The sequence below is a fragment of the Serinus canaria genome, chromosome 14 (assembly GCF_022539315.1).
Source record: "Serinus canaria isolate serCan28SL12 chromosome 14, serCan2020, whole genome shotgun sequence".
NCBI lineage: Eukaryota > Metazoa > Chordata > Aves > Passeriformes > Fringillidae > Serinus > Serinus canaria.
This window is the reverse complement of record NC_066328.1, coordinates 2,904,799-2,925,726: the sequence shown is the minus strand read 5'-3', so window position 1 is coordinate 2,925,726 and position 20,928 is coordinate 2,904,799. Positions and strand designations below refer to the sequence as shown.

At 44.4% G+C, this 20,928-nt stretch overlaps 1 protein-coding gene across 10 annotated transcripts in view; it reads right to left on the bottom strand.

The window, feature by feature from the left end:
* NPRL3 (NPR3 like, GATOR1 complex subunit) overlaps nt 1-20,928 on the bottom strand; it is a 41,689-nt gene that overhangs the window by 14,282 nt on the left and 6,479 nt on the right. For 2 of the 10 annotated variants that reach the window (XM_009091958.3, XM_018916098.3), the window contains exons 3-11: nt 20,665-20,703; nt 17,123-17,252; nt 13,823-13,897; nt 11,608-11,761; nt 10,709-10,790; nt 4,440-4,577; nt 3,553-3,709; nt 1,602-1,708; nt 304-433 (exon numbers count right to left, since the gene is read on the bottom strand). In XM_009091958.3, coding sequence (XP_009090206.1) covers nt 304-433; nt 1,602-1,708; nt 3,553-3,709; nt 4,440-4,577; nt 10,709-10,790; nt 11,608-11,761; nt 13,823-13,897; nt 17,123-17,252; nt 20,665-20,703 — 1,012 coding nt within the window. Of the gene's footprint in view, nt 1-303; nt 434-1,601; nt 1,709-3,552; nt 3,710-4,439; nt 4,578-10,708; nt 10,791-11,233; nt 11,427-11,607; nt 11,762-11,967; nt 12,141-12,225; nt 12,431-13,822; nt 13,898-17,122; nt 17,253-17,379; nt 17,739-17,832; nt 18,315-20,664; nt 20,704-20,928 lie in introns of those variants that run through there. The other 8 variants (XM_009091959.4, XM_018916099.3, XM_050979957.1 and 5 more) reach the window with 7 other exon arrangements.

Sequence of the window (20,928 nt, the reverse complement as noted above, 5' to 3'; positions counted from 1 at the left end):
CAATTGGTAACAGCTTGGGACAGATCAAAATGGGTTTCAGTTTTCCCTACTACATCACACCATGAAAAGAAACATTCTAATACTTCTTTTAGGACTGTGCTTTTCCAACACAGAGCATCCTCTCACCCTGAACCTCCCCACAGCATTTTGGCACCAGGACACGAAAGAATAAATCACAAGGCTGTAAACACAGTAACTGGGAACTTGTACATGTGCAACAGCAGGTTCCTGAGCCAGTGCTCCAGGAGCAGCACCATCCCTGTGAGCAGCAGAACAAGGAGCCCTGGGCAGTGCCCAGCTCACCTCCTGCACAGGCGGTGCCAGAGGGTTCTTGAACTCGGCCAGGGACACCGGGAGGGAGAACTTGGCCAGCATGGAGGGCAGGTTGTGACCCCGGAACTGACAGGAGAAGGCATCTGCCAGGGGAGAGTACCTGCACAGAGAGGCGAAGGCACAGATCAGCTCTGCAGTGCTGCTCAGGGTAACTGGGATCCCATTAGGCATTGCAGAAGTGCCAATTCCCAAATGTAATATTCCCTGTGATCTAGAAAACCCCTAAGCATAGTTGATGGCATGTTGTGTCCTGCAGAAGCCAGCCAGGAGCTCATGCACTTTCACCTCAGCCTTACATTCACCACCAACCTTTCATTCAAGACTGGAGGGGAGCCAGAGGAGAAAAATGAAAGTGATAAAAAGTCCAGACCTGTGCAGCCTCTGGTGAAAGGGACAGAGCTTGGGCAGGGCTGGGCAGGATACACACACAACCTCTGAATGTGCCAACTGCAGCTGCAGATGTGGCTGTGCCCCCTCCCCATGCTGACAGGTCAAGAAATAGGAGTGAACAGAAGTGAAGGATAGACAGGTCTCAGAAAAACTGTCTGTCTTAGCATTTCCATCTCCAAAGGTCTTCAGCAACAGCACTGCCATATTTGACACAGGCACAGTTGTTGCTGAATGACCTCAAGGTCCCTTTCAGCCCTATTTTTATACTTCCATCACCAAAGTTTTGATTTAAAACTATTTTCCTATAACTGAGTTCCAAGACAGAGTCTAAAAGCATCTCAAAATCCAACAGAGGTTGCCAATCTTCAGCAGAGCAAAAATACCCACCCCTGCCTCCACATCTTCCTTGCAGTGGCTCTGCCTCTCTCCAAATGGCCATGGTGCCTCCTGTCTGTGACAAGGCACACAGTATGGAATGCCACCACGTGAAACAACAGAATGGCAACTTCTGCTACTTCTGATTCATGTCAGAGAGCCCTATAAACCACTCCTCTAACTTGATCATAAAGTATTTTGGTTTGTAAATGTTCCCATATTGGACATTCAGTGAGCAGGACTACTAAAAATACTGACAGCAGCTCCACTGGGTAAATATTGCTTCCAGGGCCCTCAGCACCACAGAGGAATATTGATCTGCTCTGCTGCTCCTCCCTGCCCACACTGGCTGTGCAGGTTCAGGCTCATGTAATGGCTAGTGTTTTGCACAGTCTCAACAAATTAATGAAGAAAGATCCCACTCTGTATCCAGTCAGGGAAGGAAAGTGCACCTGCACTTCACAGCACTGTGCTGCCACCAACACAATCTTCCTTCTACTTACAGGCAGACACTGGCATTTGGAGAAAGCATGTAGACATTGTTTTCACAAAGAGGATAAATAATAATTGCTTTGCCCCAGTAAACAAGATGTGCTGCAAGCTGGAAAACCTGTATTGAGAAAACAGGGAAAAATTAGAGGAGCAAAATCAATATACAAACTCTCAGCAAGTGTTGCATACAACAAAAAAAAAAAGTCTCATTTGAGTTGAAATGAAAGAAAAATGTTCCATCCTTTCACCCAGGCTTACAGAATAAAGTCATGGTTTAATATAACATGTGGTAGATCAAAAAGCATTTGACAAGGTTATGAATTTCCAGAGATTCGCTTCACATTTCTAAGCAACTTAGTATTTCCTGCCTCAAAGGAATTTCTTCAAACTGTATCAATGCAAGTTTAGTTTCTTTTCATGCCCCCAAAAACTATTTTTCTTTATGCACAAAATGCATTGTGTTATACATGAAAAATAAAACAAAAGAATCAGCTTCTACTATGACAGAAACATAAAGGAAACCAACACTGCCTTTTTACTGCACGGAGGTATTTCAGTAATGAGCTACATAAAGTATTTTAATGTGTTAAACAAGTCAGTGGTTGCTAATGGCTCTGGAAAAGCCACATAAATAGTGTCTACAAGACATAAAATCCAGCCTGTATCATTAGATGCATTTAACTGTGCTTTTTTGTGGAGAACATAACTACACAAGCAGTAGGGAATTTCCAGAGTTCATCCCATAGCCAAGTAACACCACAGACCACTGCAGGCAGACCTGGAGTTTTATTACAAAGCAGGACCTTTCCCTTGGAACAGGAGCAGGCACTGCCCTATGACCAGGAGAACATGTGATGATGAGCAGTGTCTCCCCTGTCACACAGAGCACAGGTTGAGTCACAGGTTGGGTTTGGATCATCCCTTAGGAGCACTGAGCAGGCCTTCCCTCTCTGGAATCAGCTCATGTGATCATCCCAAATGATCACAGTCATCCACAGGGGTCTCTCAGTGGCCTCACAACTCATGTGAGAGCCAGAGTCTCATCCCTCCACTGGCACAAACTTCCCTTTCCAAGGGCTCATCACATCACCTCCAGCAATTCAGATTTGAGAGCTGGTTGTCACTACTGGAAGGGCATTTGGAAAGAGCTGCTGGCCTGGGGACATTGGCTCAAAATCTTTGCCCAAGCCTAAAATAAATCTTCTTCCAATGACTGCCAAGTCTGTGCACTAATGGACTAAGGGAAATGGATGGGAAGGTTTGTGCAGGCATTCACAAGTCTTTGGTAGGAAAGATCTTGGCAGTTCCAGGGGTGTTTGGCCATGGCAGCTGTAAACCTGCACCTGCATTTTAGGTGCTTCATTTGCATGCAGACATCAACCTGGCAGGACCAAGACAGGCCACTGTGGTGTCAGTCAGGAGTACAACCTGCTCTGGTTTTAGGAGGCACAGAGCAGACAGAGCCACTCTCCTCAGAGGGACAGAGGGACAGGTCCTGAGGCAACATACACAAAGAGGACAATGGGAAATTCCCATTAGATAAGGGGAGAGGTTTCACTCTGATGCTGGTCAGGTGCTGGACCAGAGAGGCTGTGGGAGGTAGCCCTGGAGGTGCTCACAATTTGAAGAGAAGTTTTTCATCAGCCTGCTTTAATGGACTTGTGGTGAGGACTAGAGAGTCCTGGGATGGGGACCAGAGACCTCTGGGATGGGGACTAGAGACCCCAGGGATGGGGACTCTCATCCAAGACTGTGGCTGCAGGGCTGCCCAGCACTGCCCCTGCACCCCTGCTCTTTTTTTCTCTAGCCTCTCCCCAGGCTCCAGGGCTGGTACCTTCTCCCTGCTCTCTGCTCACGCCGAGGGAGCTGCCATGCTCCTGCCCCACACAAGCCCAGGGGCACACAGGAGAAAACACCTCGTGATTTAAAAAGCTCTCAGCAGCTGCTGACAGCTCCCCATACCTGCAGCAATGCCAAGTCAGCATCTTGAGCCAGTTGCTGCAAATTCTTCACAGCAGAGGTAGTTTTAATTACTCTCACCAGGGCAGGAGAGCAGTCCAACGGGAGCTCATTAAGCAATGACTTCTCATCATTTAAAAGTAATAAGGCATGGTAAGGCCTGCAGAAAAATAGAATACATTTGCACAGTAAACTGCAGCTTTTCCTGAAGGCTTTGTTATTCTTACCCCACGATACCTGGGGTCAATGTAATGGTAAAAAAAGAATTTCTAATACCATGCTTTTGCTCTAACTGGGTTCGAAATCAGCTTATTTTTATGTTACAGCATAAGAGGCTCCCTGTGAAAAGGAGACAGAGGGTTATATGGTAACTGGATACCCCAGTGACAAGGAAAAAAGACTGCACTGCATTGGCACACAATTGAGAACAAGTCTGAAAACTGATCATCTGCAATACTGAAATACAGAATGGAGGAGAAGAAAGGAAGAAAGCAGAAGTTAATGACTTTTACAGGTAAACAAACACAGGAAATGAGCTATCACAGGACCTGGGCTCTCTTTCTTCCAAAAGCAGAATTACTTCTGGGCCAACAGATTAAAATGAACACACAATTCCTGGCTGCAAACAGTGCAGGCCACTCTCACAGCACCCCCTCAGTACAAACAGCTAAAGTGAACACCAAGGCTGTTGGCTTCCAACCACCACGAATCCAGCAGCACCACATAGCAACAGCAGCACCTCCAGGGAGCCCAGTCTGAGCCCAGGGCCCCCCTCCTCCACAGCCCAGTCACACCATGCCCCTGCCTGAGCCACCTCAGGCATCTGCAGCATCACCCTTGGAACAGAAGCAAGGACTGGCCAGACTCTCAGGGGCAGAGCTTGCTCTTACCTGATGGATTTCAGACTTCTCTCAATTGCTTCTGGGGGTATGAAGTTGGTGGCAACATAGTGGATTTTGTGAGGAAGGCAGAAGCTCACTTCCAGCCAGTTGTTGATGTGTAAACGAACCACCCCTGTGGTGCAGAGACTAAAACAGGAAGGCAATCAATCCATACAGCATTTACCCTCAGTCACAAATGGAAACTGTGGTCCAGGGTCACCCCTGCACAAAAATCAGATCAGGACAGGAAAAGACTGAATGCACTCTGTCTGTTCCCAGGCTGGCTGAGGACCAGCTGACTCCTGCAAGAGCCCCCCACAGCTGGACATACAGAGCACCTAGAGCATTGTGAGGGAGAGTTGAAAAACTTCACCACTGACCTTCTGCTCCCTCTGCCCTTAACGTTGCAGCAGTGTCTCAAGTTAAAGAAGTTTATTCAAGATCTACTGCAAGGCAAAGGAAAATTCTCTAGGCTAAAGCAGCAAAGAGCAAAGGTGAACTGGGCACACTGTTTTCACCTCCAATTTCCATCTTCCCCTCCAAGCAAAAAGAAAAGAGGATGTCTGTACTGGGCAAGGGCTGTTCCAAGCAGCACATTTCCACAATAACAGCCTCCTTGTGTTCTGCTTAGGTTGTTTGTTTCCTTACTGACCTGTTCCTGCTTGTCACATGAAATCACAAACGTGCCTGTTATGTGGTTTCCTCACTCTAGGAAACCACAGGGACTGAGCTAAGCCCTTCAGCTGACTCCAGACAACAGGACAGGAGTGGAAGCAATGGATGTCCCAGGCTTAAAGTCAGATCCTTGCACTCAGCCTGAAAGCAACAATAAGCCTCTTTTACTTAAAAAAAAAAAAAAAAAAAAAAAAACAGAAAAGCTGGAGATTAGAGCCAGGATCATCATTCAGGTGCTTTTACAGAAGTCTGCAAATCTAGACCAAGAGGTAGAATCCACCTCAGGAGGGAACTATATTTACTTAAAATGGGGAATGTACCATAAGGAGCTAAGGCAGCACCACCCTGCAAACCCTCCATATTCCCATTCCACAGGCAGGGGATGCTGGCCTGGGAACAGCTGTGCTGGGAGGAAGCAGCAAGGCCCACCACACCTTTTCATGAGTTAGGAACATATAAACTTATCAATCTCAAGCTCCACATCTGAGAACTGAATTTGTCAATGCCCTTCAATTTTAAACTTTCTTTCCAAACAATGTTTTTGGCTTAAAATCAAATTTCAAAGTTTGCACTCTGAAAACTCCAGGCTGGATTTTAAATTCAAAGTGTGTTGAGACTCACAATTTGACTTTTGTGTCAATAGCTGCCATGAATTTCCCCCTCTACACAAAACAGATTAAAAAACACGCCAGGAACAGACCAGGAGCAAATACACTTCTGGAAAAGTCTTTATGTGGTGATTTAAACATTTATAACCAGCACTCAAACTAACATGCAGGTCACAAACTAACATGTTCGTTTTCAAGCTCATCTGGCTGTGTAGAGGGTTTGGAGAGGACAGAAATTTCAGCTCTAAACAAAAACATTGGGGAGCTTTGGCTGCTGGTGCAACTACTCACCAAACCACAACAGAGTGGTGAGAGAGCAAACAGCATCTCCTCCCACCTCACACATGATCAGACTCATTGAGAACATCTCACTGCAGACAACACTTCTCAAAAAGGTTTGTTCTCAAATCTTGCATGGAACTCTGGAAAATGCTGATTTTTCAAGCTGCAAAGGGAGCAGACTGTGTGTTTTCATCTTTTAAAAAGGCACTGAGAAGGTGAATCCAGTGTCTCTCTGGCCCCACCAGCTCGGATCTGCACAGAGGCTCCCAGCCCTGAAGGAACATGCAAAGCACAAACACCTCTGGTTTAGTTCATTAAATGCTGCAGCTTCAGTAACACTGCTTATCCCACCACAAACAGCTGACAGATAAAGCTGGATTCCTTCAAAATACATCAGGGAAAAGGGCTGAAGCTGTGGTTATCCACACCACCTCCCAGGCCAAATCCTCACAAGGGTAAACATGGCAATAAAGGAATGGGACAAGTGAGTTCAGAGACCACCTGAAAGCTCTTGGGGTTGTAAAAACAGATTACCCAAGAGCAGCAGAGACACATGAAAGCATGAAACACTTGCAGGGACATTTCCCCTGCAGAGTTTAATATTCAGACAAAGATCCAGTTGGTTCCTTTCATTGTTTGGTCCAAGTGCACTAAGGTAAAAGCTTTAATTACATAATTACACTTTCCACAGCATAATTTTGTCTGCAGTGCACTACACAACAAGAGCCTAGAATTAAAGACAACCAGAAAACCAGATTTTCAGTATGATCTGGATCTTAATTTTATTCTTCTGCATTTGCATTCAGCTGTACAATTTCCAGCCCTTATTATAGCTTTATGAACACAATTTCTCCTTCACCTGCCCCTCCTTGGATGGAAAATAATTAAGTGTCTGTAATTTGACAAGGAACAAGCTGCACCCTCCAGCAGCAACACTTGCAACTGCCCTTGGCCAGACAGCAGAGTTAAATAATGTCCCCAGTATAGACACAAACATTCAGGCAGTAGGGTATTAAACCCTCCAAGACATTTTATTCCATAAAAACTTTGTTTCAGCACTTTTTTTTAATCTCTCGTTGGTAACACCTGATGAGTGATCTGAAGGATACATGGCCAAGGATCAGGATGATCAGATAACAGAGTTTAAAATTGAGACAGGGAGAGGCAAACAGGAAAAAGCTGTTTAATGTCTCTCCACCATAAGGCCCATGAGACATCTCATGCTACAAGAAGGAGCAAAGTTCAGAAGAAATAGAAAGAATCACAAAAAGTAGTTAAAACCATAGACCTCCTTATCAGAGGATGCTGTGGTTGCTCAATATTTACTCTGGCTCACAGGACTGTGGGCTAATCCTGGGAAGTGAGATCAGCTGAAAGCTGCTGAATGTACAGAAACCCCTCCAGAGCTACAGGAAGCTGGGGAATATTTTAAGGACTGTCACTGCTCTTTTGCTCTATTCTGCTGTGTCCTGAACTGTGAGCTACTGCCCCAAAATGAGAACATGAAAGTTTGCCAGCATCTCCCAGAACTGCAGCCTTTTCCATAACTGTTGGCCAAACAAAGAAATCCCACTTCACATTTATAAAAGAGTTATGAATTTTTACATATATACACCTCATATCACATCTGTCCTGTTTATATCAGAAATTAGCCCCATGTTTTAGAGTGTGGTGGAGCTGAGCTTGTAGCTTTGGAGTTTGTTTCTCCTAGAAGTTGTGACTACTCAGAGCTTTGAAAAGATTTCACATTTCCTTATAAAGGACAAAAGGCTGTCCTTTGATAAATAACTGTAGTTGTATTCTATTTTCCAGCACAGCCACAGAAATAACATTAAGTCTCATAGAATTATTCCCTGAGCTGAGATGGGCTAGATCTACCACACAGTTCAGTCCCACTGGCTAAAAATTTCTCTTTCTGTATGAAAAAGTAGAAACAAACAATCCAAACCTCCCCAAAAACCTCTCCATAGTTTCACTTTTATTCCAATGCAAAGCTAAGAGATATTTGCTAGAACCAGACAGGCAGTTAGTAACTATTAAATCACATATTATCTGCAGTTGCAGATAAAACTATGTGAAAGCTCCTCAAAAGAGACACATATTGTAACATCACTAAGTTTTTCAGCACTGAAAACTTTCTTGGGCCTAGAAACCATTGCTTTCTGTTCCACACCAATGCTTCAGTTTGAGGACAAGATGAATGAAGACTCTCAATTTTCTGAATTAATCAAAAAGAAACATTCTAGTTCTCTCCATTAGAGACAAAATGTCCCAGGAAGTAGAAGCTGAAAGCCTCTGAGCTGTCAGTGTAATACCACTCCATTGCTAGTCAAGATGCCCTGGGTACTGATCCTGCCTTCTGGAACACAGGCATCTCATTCAAAACCAAGGAACACTTTGAACAACAGAAATATTCCTCTGCTTGTGGTTTTGCACAAACCAACTTGCTCAGGGACATGCTGGGTCTTGCCTGAAATACCTCAGCACCATCTACAGGAAGGCAAGGGCTCAACAGCACCTCTGGAGCAACCCTGGAAATTGGGCTGGAATTGCAGAAATCAGCAGGCACTTGGAAATGCTGGTTGAAGCAAATCTCAAACAGAGAGCTGGGCTCCATCTGCAATTCAAAGTGCTCTCTCCACTCCACTGGCTGTTCTCCCACAGCCAAAGGCTATGCCAGAAGTCTCTGTAAATTTAGAACAGCACTTTGTCACTGCATGCATCCAAAGGTTTACCCTTCCCAGCACTCCCTTCTGCTTTAAAAGCAACAGAGCAAATCTTTCCATCTTCCCTCTGAGGTCATTCACACTCCTCCACACTCTCTAGGTGGCCTGAATCCCTCTTGAAATGTGGTGTCCAAACTGGATAAAATGTTCATTACAGCAGGAGTTTTACAACTGTGAGCAGGATTGGTGCCTATCTTACAGACAAGACTTATTTCATGCATTCTTGTCTATCTGGTTTTTTTTGTAACCCCTTGTCACTTATGACTAACCCTCACTTCACAGAAGACCACACAGACTTCACTCCAGAGCTGCTGCCACCCAGGAATAATTAATTCATCCTGGAGAAAATTGTATTTCTAGAACCCTTTTTCTACCTTACTAAAAAATAATTTTAAATCTATGCCTGCCTGCACGGTGCTGCAGCTCCTCTCAGCTGATCTGACTGCAGGTATAACAAGCATATTTCCTATGCTCTCATATGAAGTATTAATAGAAAAACCCTGCAGAACATTTCCTTATCACCCAACAACACTGTCAGCTCCTTTTCAAGTACAACCTTCCAATCAAGCACACAGGCACTTCAAATTTTTACCAACACCAATAAGGTCTTGCATTTGCTTTTGACAGTGTCATACCAAAGTGTCAAAATCCAACTTGCACTACTTCTTCCCCACTCACAATGCCTAAATGAGGGAGAAACTGCCTTGTTTTACAGCTGGGGGCAGCACCAAAGAGCATTTCTCCATGGTCTGTCTATTCCTCCTTATCTCTGGGAAGGCTCACATCAGCACAGTCCATGAGCTCAGGCTCAGTGTTGCTACAGTCACAACTAAATGCCACAAGATGTCACTGTGTCCCTAAAATATTCGGAAGCACGATCAGGGTTTTGCCCAGTCATAAATACATAGCCTAGAGGGGCTATAATATTCCAATTATATTTTTCTGTTCCCACAGAGAAAGAGAAAAATGTAATTGGAATATTAGAATTACAGGCTGCATAAAAATTGCCTTCCTTAAAAGTTTAGTACTTAAACTTTAGTACTTCAGTTTTGTGCAAGGTGTGCGGAACCACATACCACATTTCTTCAAACAAGGTGAAATTCACAGCTCTGGAACACAAAGAGAAGCTTAGCAGAAGTTTTCTGATGCTCTTTGCAACTATTATATTATTTAGCCTCCCAGTTCTTTACCTTACAGGGCTCTGATTCCCTTTGTAAATGAGAAGCCACAACCCAGGGAGGATAAAGGGTTCCCTGAGGAACTCCAGCCTGATTCCCTCAATCCCTGACAAACAGCCCAAGCAAGGGGCACAGCATCTTCCCCCCCACACAGAGGTTCTGTATCCCTCTGTCCAGGCCCTTCCCCAAGCACAATCCTGGCTGCAGGAGCCTCTGGGCCCCAGGAGGCAGCACTGACAGGCACAGGCTCCTGCTAAAGCTCAGCAACAGCCCCACAATGCTTTGAAACCTTTGCCAGAACTTCTAACCCAGTCAAGAAACAGCATGCTACACTTTCCATTCTGCTGGAAGTCTCAGCATCTCATCCAAATGTGCTGTCCAGACATGCACAAATGGGCCCAGGGCAGTACCTGACTTGCCATCAGTGCTCCTGCAGCACTTTCCCCTTAGCTGCAGGTTTAGAGCACTTCCCCAGGGCTGTGATGCCCCTGTTATGGCACTTGTCAGTTCTACACTTCACTTGTCAATAGGTGGCCTTGCTCTAAGGAAGAAAATAATAATTCTTAAAGCTGTGACAGACATCATCAGCTTTTAAGAACAAGACACCAAGGACAGACCAAGGTAATGATTAGGATAGCAGTTCTGCAAACATTTCACCTGACTTCCTGGCTTCACATTGCTCTGCCTGGTTTAAAACCCAAATCCCAATGATTAACAGCATGAGGAAGTGGATAATATCCTTAGGAACCAAGACAAGAGATTTCAATGAGAAACAGCATACTATGAGCTAAGACTAAAATCCACCTTACCTGTCATATGTCTCTTTGAGATCTCTGGCCAGTTTGCACTTGGGTAGGATGTGATGAAAAGGTGACTGGGGCCCTTCTGTGGCTATAGAAAGATTCAAAACAAGAAAGTAAATACCTGACTTCAAATCAAAGAGATTCCTCTTCCCCCGCTGGGTATCGACCTGTATCTTAGGGACAGAATTTGTATCATTTTAATCTACAATTATCTTACAAATCTTTTACAATAATTCAAATTACATGTTAAGATGATAATAGTGAATTATTGCCAACTTCTGCTAAACCTCAACTCAGTTAAGCACATGTAACCAAATTTGACAAATGATAACTTTAAATGCTTTGTTTTTCTAGATGTTAGCTTTAATTTTTAATGCTTGCAGCAAGATAATGCATCACTGTGGGAGTTCACCTTAAATAGTACATATTGTTATGAGCATTACAGTTACAGAGCATTTTCCAAATACAGTCTATAAAAATGCTCTGTAACTGTTTGCTAGCCAGGTAACAGCACATAAGAGTGAAGCTTACACATAAGGAGTCTGGTGACTCAGCAGACAGATTAAAGCATGCAAAACTTGCTCTAGGTTGGGTGAAGCAGGTCAGACAGGAGCTCTTCCATGTCAGCCTGACAGGGAGAGACAAACATGATGGCTCAGTGCACAGTCTCCAGGGATTGTGCTGAACTTCACTAGCAAAGAAATCAAAGAAACTACTTCACCTCTAAAACTCACATCTCTGCATTGGAATAGTGAAATTGGCTGAGGCAAAATGCAGGGAAAAGCCGTCAGAATGCTACAGAGCACCAACACTTGTTCACAGGCACAAGAGAAGCAAGAAGGCACAACAAGCACCTCCCTGGAAGAGAGCTCCAGTTGAGAGCCCCTGCTGCTGAAAGCACTCACTCTCTGCCATGGCAGACACCTCGTCCTGGATGGCCAGGATGAGCTTGGCCTCGCGGGTGAGGTACTGGCAGCGGCGCTCCTCGTGCTGCAGGACGATGGCGATCCTGCGCGACAGGTTGTGCAGGCAGCTGATCACCGACGGGTCCGCGTTGGCCTGCGGGGAGCACCAGCAGCCACTGAGCCATGGAACTACAGGCACCATGGGAACAGGCAAATGGTTTCCCACTGAGACCAAAAATCAGCCTCTAGACTGGAAAATGAACAGAATTTTCTCTACCCACAACCAAGCGGAAGCTCAGAGGTGTCCAAATGTAATTTGGAATTCTAAGCTCGTCTAAGTGCATGAAAGGAACACCACACCTGGACAGGGACAGCTCTATCTTGTTTGTTTTTCCAGTTGTTAACAGGCCTTCTACCAGCAGAGAGCAAAGACCTCAGCTTCACACAGTGAGACAAGAAAGTGTCAAGCTTTTTGAAAAGGCAGAATATCCCAATGTTCAGGTTAAGCTCCCTGGCAGCACAAGGGCTGCATTGCCTTTAACATGTCCCACTAACTCCATGTTGCCACACTGGTGTTTGTCCTATGTACTGACAAGGCAGTAACTAGATAACAATTACCAGATCATGACCAATATTTTCATTCCAAATCTGGATTAATTTGGATCTATGCTCCCAAAAAATTCACAAATATAGCTTATTACTAACACTGCATTTATGAAAGTCCCAGAAAGAAAGTGCTGGAAAAATCTATCACATCAGTACAGCTGCCAAGGGGGGTGAGGGGGAATTCACTAGCTCCAGCATGAGTCAGCAGCTGCTTCATGTTTGTTAAGACATTTAAAGGAATTTAAAGTTCTGGCAAGTGACCACTTGGCACAGAAACTAGCAAACCATGACTCATCAGTTTTTTGACTCTGCTGTTCTTGCTGAGTCACAGCACGTTGGTAGCCCTGAAGCTCAAACACAGAAGGATCAGTGCTGATTATCACACTTGGGCCTTTGCCTGCTCTGTCTGCCCACTGCAGATGGACACTCATCTTTATCTCTGAGGGCCTCCACCCACCTCCTGCACTGCACTGCTCCATCCCAGGAAAAAATTTCCACTTGCTTCTTGCCCAGCACTTTCCAAAAACCTGACTGCTCCCTGTGAACTAAGAGTGTCTCATTTGGCAAATGGATTTTGCGCTGCATCACACACAATTACATCAGTATCATATCATAGCTGAAAAAAAAAGAAAGCAAGCTTTCCTAGAAGCACTAGAAATTAGATTCCAGAAAAATGTGGGCTACTCTTCACTGTGAATGAAGGAGCATTGGTTTCAACACTTCTGCTGCCACATGGCTCAGAGTGCATCAATGTCTGTGTTTGCAGGTGCATCTACACACACTTCCCTGCAAGCAAAGCACAGGGCTTTAACAAATCATCAAAACAACATCTCTTAACGTGAGAAATCTAAAATCAACTCCTCCATTGCAAATTCAGCACTCCCAGACCCAGGAGTGTCCTAAAGCACAGGAACATTGGATTCCCAGCAGAGCTCTGTAAACAATTTCTGGCTTGATTGAGGTACTTGTCCTGTGTGAAACCTTGCTCCTCATCTGAGGACAAGCCATGCAGGCTGGGGCCATGTCTATGTCACCACTGCAAAGCCAGTGCTAAGAAAAGTACTAGTGCTAAAAGAAAAAAAAAATTCCTTTCATAAGCAGGGAGCTGGAGGTTTTAAAATGATGACATTACATCCAGCTGAGCACAAATCAACCATTTCCACAAAGATGACTATTCCAGCTCCCTCTTTTATTTTTAAACAACCTGTGGACTGGGAAAAGAAAGCCAGAGCTCAGAAATCAAGTAATGCTTGAACATAATGAAATTTCTAGGGCTTTATACACCTAATTAGCCAAGCCAGGATCCCTTAACACAAGCATCTAGTTAATAGAGAAGCCTGAAAAAAATTCCAGGCAGAAACTATGTATTTGTTCTAGGTTTTTGCTGAGCATTGGAACCTCTTTATTCTTCACTTGTACCTTCTTCTCATTTAGCTGCTCAGCTGCTGCTCCCTGGCACTCTCCCTTTACAGTGACCTCACTGCTGAGAGGAGGCAGCTTTCAAACACTGGCCATTAATCACAAAACAAGCCTGGAGTGTGAGCCTACTGCATTGTCTCATGCATGCAAGGCACATCCCACTGTCAGATGGAATGGAGACAGTCCTTACCCTTAGTGCAAACACCACGTTGAACAGAATCATGGTGGGCATCTCTCTTTTTGGTGAGGGGTCAGTTTTGGATACCTGAAAAATATTTTTTAGAAAATCCCATCGGCTAGTGTCAGCTGGAGACAGTAACAAAGGGAAAGTAATAAAAAAAAATTTTAAAAATTAGTTAAATAACAAGCTAAGGAAAAAGAGCAGACAAATCAATATATAACATCACATATGACTGGCAAAATATAGAACTATGCTTTTGTTTTTAATTGGAGTGTCACAGTTGCTCTACAACACTGCCTTTGCTGAGCAGCTGTGAACACTTTAACCAAAGCCTTTTAGTCACAAGCATGGAAATGAGTATCAGTTAAGACAGCACTCTTACTTAGGGTCTCTGTTATTACATTTAGCATCATTAGGGACTTTAGGTTTAATGCTTTAGCACAACTGTCAGATATACTGTCAACAGAATTCCACAGATCTCAGGCCACACCTATTCCTTCCTTTCCTAAATCCCCATTCAAATTTCATCCTGTTACAAGCTGCTGCTTTTGTCAGACAAAATATGCTCTAGAACAGCAGTACTAAAATAAAGGTTTGATTTTTCCCTTCCTGAAGGATTTCAAACACATTATCCAGCCTTTCTATTCTCTTTGTAGCAGAGAGCTCCATTCCTAAGGCAGATTCAAACTTTCCAGTGAGAAGAAAGAGCTGGAGCTGAGACAAGCAAGTGGAATTTGCACAGCCAGACCAGCTCCAAAGGGAGCACATGTCACCACAAGATGGAGCACAAAATGCAGAGGACATTCCCACCTCCCCTGCAGCTCCCTGCTCAACACCCACCCCATCCCCAGTGCAAACAGCTGGAACCTGCCAGGCCAAACAATGGTTGGTCTCTACCCAAAGTATGTGAAGCACCAGAGCCAGGGCAAACAGAGCAGCATCTGCCCTTCCCCACAGGTTCCAAACACCAGCAGTGAAATGCTTGGGACTGAATTCCAAAATCTGTCTGCTTTCACTCAGGAGTCTCAACCTTTAGAAAACTAGGAGATTATACATATTTTGGGGTTTTTTTGTCCTAAAGTGAAACTTACATTCTGTCAGAAAGGCAGTGATGGGAGAGTGGGAAAGGCAGTTTACTGTGTTTATCTGTTCTGGAGTTACAGGTTCCAGGACACCTAGTGAATTTCCAAGTGTAAGGACTGATCCTGTTCCTTCCTTAAAATCAGAGAAACTACCACCACTAACACCAGTTGGGATGCAGGCTAGATCCTGCTAGATGCAGGATGCAGACTGGGATGCATGAGATTTCATATCAACTCATGTCCAGAAAAGAAAAGAAGACTGAGCTGGGAAAGAAAATGCTGAAGGAATTTGAAGAATTCAGAACATTGCTACAAAAAAAAGCAATCTGGCCCACAGGATTAAACGTTTGTGCTCTTGTAACTCCTGAATCTCATTGGAGTAAAAATTTGCTGAGCTATCCTGTGGATTAATTTACTGCAGTATGAACTCTGAGGAACTCAAAGCAGAGGCTGCTGGGTTACTTCAGACACTGCCTGAGCTCCATGGAAAAGCAGCTCCATCTGGCTTCCTCCTAACTGCAGGAGGGTCCCAGATTTAGACTGACACAAACCAGCAGAGATGGCTGCCACACCTAGAAGATTCTGGACTCTAGAAAGTTCTGGGGTGCCTCCTAGGGTGATAAGACACACCCAAAAAGAAGTTCCTTCAGAAGTAACAATAAAGTGTTTACAGCTCCTTATAACTTTTTTTACCCAGATGCAATTTTATTTAGACAAACTAAAATGAAGTAACATTTCATGCAATTAGGATTAAACTGATTGGAAAGAATGTACAATAATAAGTGGTGGGAAAAAAATGCAAACACAAATTTTCAATTTTGTGTAGAGCACATTTAGGAAGCTGAACCTTTCAGATGAGATTAATAAAAGAAAGAAAAATGATCTGATGGAGAACAGGCCACTGGGGTCAGAGCCTTGAGGGCACCAAAAGGTGTTAATGGCCCCGGCCAGGACCTGTTCCCACACAACTTCCCCCAAGAGTCCATGACTTAGGAACCCCATTTAAGCTCAGCCCAGGGTCTGGAGCTGTGCCTGTGTCCAGGATGGACCTTGGAGCTGTGCCTGTCTCCTGGACAGACCCTTGGTCTAGTACAACCCACCCTTGTCCTGTCCCCTTCTGCTCCTGGCTGGGGTCCCAATAGAGACCCTGGGCCTGGTTCCCCACTTGCCTTGTCTGGGGCTGCTGATGGATTTGCACAGCTTGGGGACATTTGAATCCTGTCCTCCAAGACAGTTTAACCTTTCAGGACTGTGTCTTGGTGATCCTCCATGACATTTCCTGCAGACTCACAACTGAGTTCCCAAAGTAGCATCTTTTGATGCTTTAGGGCAGCTCCTCACTGAGATTAAAGCACTCTGGTCCTCTAAATATCATGCAGCAGTTACCAACAAGCTGTTTCCACCTCTAATTATAGCTGGAAAGCAGGATAGAATTGGCAAGCAGAGTTCTTTTTCCCCTGAAAAAAAGGAATGACTTAGCAAATTTAATGAAAAATGAGACCAAAGCAGTTCAGTGACAGGGATCAGCACTGGATTCAGAAATTACCAAAACCTAGTTCATTCCTACAGTTGAACTAGAGCAGGAAGAAGGAACAGGACAGGGAATATTAGGAACACAGAAACAGGTGAATTCTTTCCTGGATTTAAGCAGGGCCTTTTTTTGCATAGCCCAGACAGCAAACTGCTCACATTTTAAAGCACCTAAAACATTGGCCATGGAAGAAGGTCTCAATGCAAACAGCAGCCTGACTTGGTCCACAAGAAAATTCTAGAACTCTTTCAACATCCTACATATTCCATCTAAGTCTTATGGTTCATCTTCAGCCTCAGGAAAAGTTAAAAGCCAAACAAGGCTGACGCAGCTTTTAGCATTTGTGAAGGGTTTTGGTGGTGTTTTTTTAACTGCCATACTAATTAGAGGTGCTAAAAGCTAACTTGCAGTAACTAAAATAGTCAGAAACAGCTTTTTGAGTTGGAGTGCCCAGTTTTACTTCTCTTTACTCACACTGCTTCCCTACAGTAACCAGAAGAGTTTCTGTGATCACTGACAGCTCCCTCAGTTTGCCACTCACTCCACTGACCCAGAAGTAAGTAAAAGAGAGCTCGGAGCATCAGGAAGTAAAAGCAGGATCAAAAGCCAACATGGCCATTCTGAATTGCAGGTTTCCTCCCTAAAGCCAGGCAGTTTGTGAGGAAGGCAGGTCCCCAGAGGGGATCTCATACCTACCTGCCCAAGGGCATGCTGGAGCAAGGTGGGATGGCCAACAAAGCGAACGTTATCAATCTTCAGTTCAAACTTTTTGCCACACATATCTGACTTGGTAGCCAAAATTGTTGCCAGGATGACATCTGAAAACCTTGAAGAGCAGAAGCAGAAGTTGTTACAGTTTTCAAAAAGCACACCCCCAAAATAGTCCTCCAAATACAGATATATTTAACTCTGAAGTTTTTAAGGCGTTGTAAATTGTGACTAGATTGCTGTACCTGGAGTACCACCAATTATGTAAAATTAAGGACCCCTAAATTACATCCCTCAGATCATCACAATTATAAAACAGGAAGCGTTCACAACAGAGACTGCAGGGTCATGCTCATTTAATTACATGCTCAGCAAAATACATTGAAAAGATTAGATGCAGTTTGCTTAAATACAAAAAGAGCTGGAGTTAGCCATTGCCTGGATTTAGCTGCAGGTTAATGAATTTTCTAAGCAATTACATATTGACACAGCCTGTCACTCAAGCACAACAGAGATCTTTAAGCCACCCAGTATGGCAGAGGGGAAGGCAAGAAAGCTGATTCAATTAAAAGAAACACAGCCAATGCTTGTCCTTCCTTTCCCAAAGCTCATCAGTGACATTCCAAATTCCTCATTTAACAGATCTCAACCTGTGCTCAGCAGACCTCTGACACCTTCCAAGAGCTGCCTGGCCTCACCTGGGCTTTCTCATTTGCTAAACCACATTCATGACAGGCCAGGCCCTTCCCAATGCCCAGCCCTGGGGTTATTGAATTGCTCTGGACTGGTGAGGGCAAGGCAGGAGCTCTGAGACAGGAGGGCAAGTACCCACAAGGGGTCTGCCCTGTGAAACACAGCCACTGCTGCAAAACCAGCTAAAAATCCTGTGTGACAAGGGAGGGATTCCACAACAGCTCTCTCTGATGGCCTCACAGCATTGGTCTGGTCTCTACCAACACTTGTTTTCCTCAAGCTGTCCCCTGGGACAGTGAAGCCCAAACCCACAGGGAAGAGGACCTCAGCTGCTAGAGTATACTTGTTGCTCTAGAACTGGAGCAGTGCAAGGCTTATTATTAACAAGTTCTCTCCTCATCTGTTTTACAGACTCTCCTACTTGACCAAATGAATTTCAGACCACTTTCTGATGAGAGCTGGTTTTTAAGAATGCAAATGTTTATTGCATTTTGTGTATTTACAGCCCCAGGGATGTGTGCCCCTGCCAGACCATCCCCCTAGAGCAGGCAGGTATCCCAGATAACCCAGTATCACCCAGAGAGGAGGGCAGGCATGGGTGTGTGCTGTGCTCACCTTATCTCTTGGCCACAAGTGAGCCCTCCATGCCCAGAGAAGCAATTAATATACCTTAGTCCTGCTTCCCTCTGAGTCATGGAGCACTACAGAAATTAAGACAAATGCACTCAAGGACACAGGGGGAATTCCTTTTATTTACAAATACTGGAGATGAAGGACCACACAGGTCCAAACTGCCAAAGCCCCTGGTGCTTGTACAAACAGGTCACTCTGACCACAGCACGCTGCTTCTGTTTGGTTTATGGAAGGAGCAGCTGTGTACAAACTTCCAAATCCCTGGCTGCTCTGCTCCAAACTCCAAGCTAAGGGCAAGCAGAGACTAGCCAGAGACTCCTGGGGCCAGTGAGCCCATGCTCCTCAGCCACTGGGCTGCACAACTTGGGAAGTCTGGGAGGAAAGGGCAAAGCACTGGAACAGGGCCTGCACTGACAGTCCCTGGAGATCACATTCAAAATAGGAAAAAAAGTCACCATGACAGCAGTGAGCTTCTCCTCCTTTTTGCCCTGTTCAGCAGCTCGTTAATAGGCTCATCATGGAGCCAGGAAGATGGGAACAGCAGTGGATCCAAAAGGAGCATATGTTTTGGGGGGTGAAGGGAGAAGGAGGGCAAACTAGAAAATGTCGGCTTCCTGGTAAGAAATTAGTTACCCTTCCCTCCTCCAGCCTTGGCAAAGGATACCTGGGAGCTGATAAACTGATCATTCTGATAACTTCCACAAGGAATTACACCAGCAGATCCTTTAACAGATAAATATGGTGCTAAAGGTGGGAATTCAGCAGCTTCCCGGGGAGTTCTTGACACCAACAGCCTTGTCTGCCCTACCTTGCATGTGGCTCTTTGGGGAGGAAGAGATTAAACGGCTGATTTTGGAAAGTCCTCAGGATCTTCTCACTAGCAGGGTCTTCTGTGTCTGGGAGAGTACGGAACTGCAGCCAGAGGACAAGCTCAGGGACAGAATCCTGACACAGGTGCACCTCCTATCACCACAGGCTCTCCCAAGGGTCACTTGGACACCAGCCCCATTCTCCTCCTCTGACAGCCTGTATTTGTAGTTTTGCTGTCTGGGTTTTTTTCAACTCCCAGTGCTCTACATAATTTTGACATTTCTTAGGCCTCAGGACAACAGGGAAATTGAGAAACAGCAGATGTGTAATTCCCATTACTTCAATTAGTCACCTCATCTCAGAAAATGACACCTCTACTTTAAATGTTTCAACACACATTTTCCCATCTTTGGGGTATGTTAAGATGACCTAAAACCACTGACTTCTAAGAGCCCAAGAGTTTGTTAGAAGCAGATTAGGTTTTGCACTTGGGCAGTAACCCTTCTCCTTTTATGAGATTAGCCTGAACATTGTGAATTCCAGGGGGAAGCAAACCTCTTCTGTACTAAGGAATTCAGCAGGCAGAAAGAATATACAATAAACAAAAGCTTTGATTTGTCCAAAATATTCTACCACTCCTCTCCAGAGCACAATATAGCAACAGCACATTGAAAAGAAGGGAGGAAGATTCAAACATGAATTCATTTTTTCCCCCAAGAATGGATTGTAACTTTTTATATGCCACAGAAATTCAAAGCAAGGCTTTTATTAAGAATTTTTCTTTGAAGTAGTTCAGAACAGGATCTGAGTATGTAGGTGAGGTTTATGTTAAGCAGGGACTAGGGATGCATTATTTTTTTTTTTTCCTTCTGGGGCCCTGACTTAAGCACTTTTCCCTCTCTGTGTGTCATCATCCCATTCAGCTGAGTGGAGCACCAAGAACATGCAACCAGCACAGCTGTTCAAACCTGGCTCCTCTAAACAGCTCTCCATCATTACCCTGGGATTAAACAGATTACTCACTGATCTGTACTTTCAAGCCATTTCTCCTCAGAAAACAGTTTGATTCAGGGCTCCTTGTTGGAATAACTACAATGCCAAGGCTATCCTTGCTGCATTCCCAGAGCCTCCCAGCTTTTCCCAATTCACAGAGGGGACAGTGCCACACCCATTCTGGATTCCCTACAGGAAGCATAGACATGTTAGTAGGACCTTGGTAATTATCCTGGCACAAACCTTTAGCAATACATTTCCTACAGACACTGTGATTTAGCATATGATTTTCTCATCATTCAGTGTAAAACAGAAACCAGAAACAAAAGCACAATTAAAAGGATGGTGAGAAAAGAAAGCCATTCTAGACAAAGGTGATTGTTTAGAATGTTTGGTCTTACCCTGAAACCAATTGCTCATCAGTTAGAGGACATTGGTCTCTGAAATGGGAACATGGCCATAAACACAAAACAAAACACAACAAAAGAAAATAAACGAGGCAAGTACACAAAATACAAAAGAGAAAAAAAAAGAGATCATATTAAAAACTAGGATGAACTATTAAGGGTTAAACTCCTGTAAAGGAAATATAACTGTTGAGGAGAGACTAAAGTTAATGGAAGGTGAATTCCAGGGATATACTGCAGGCTGTTTGACAACATGGA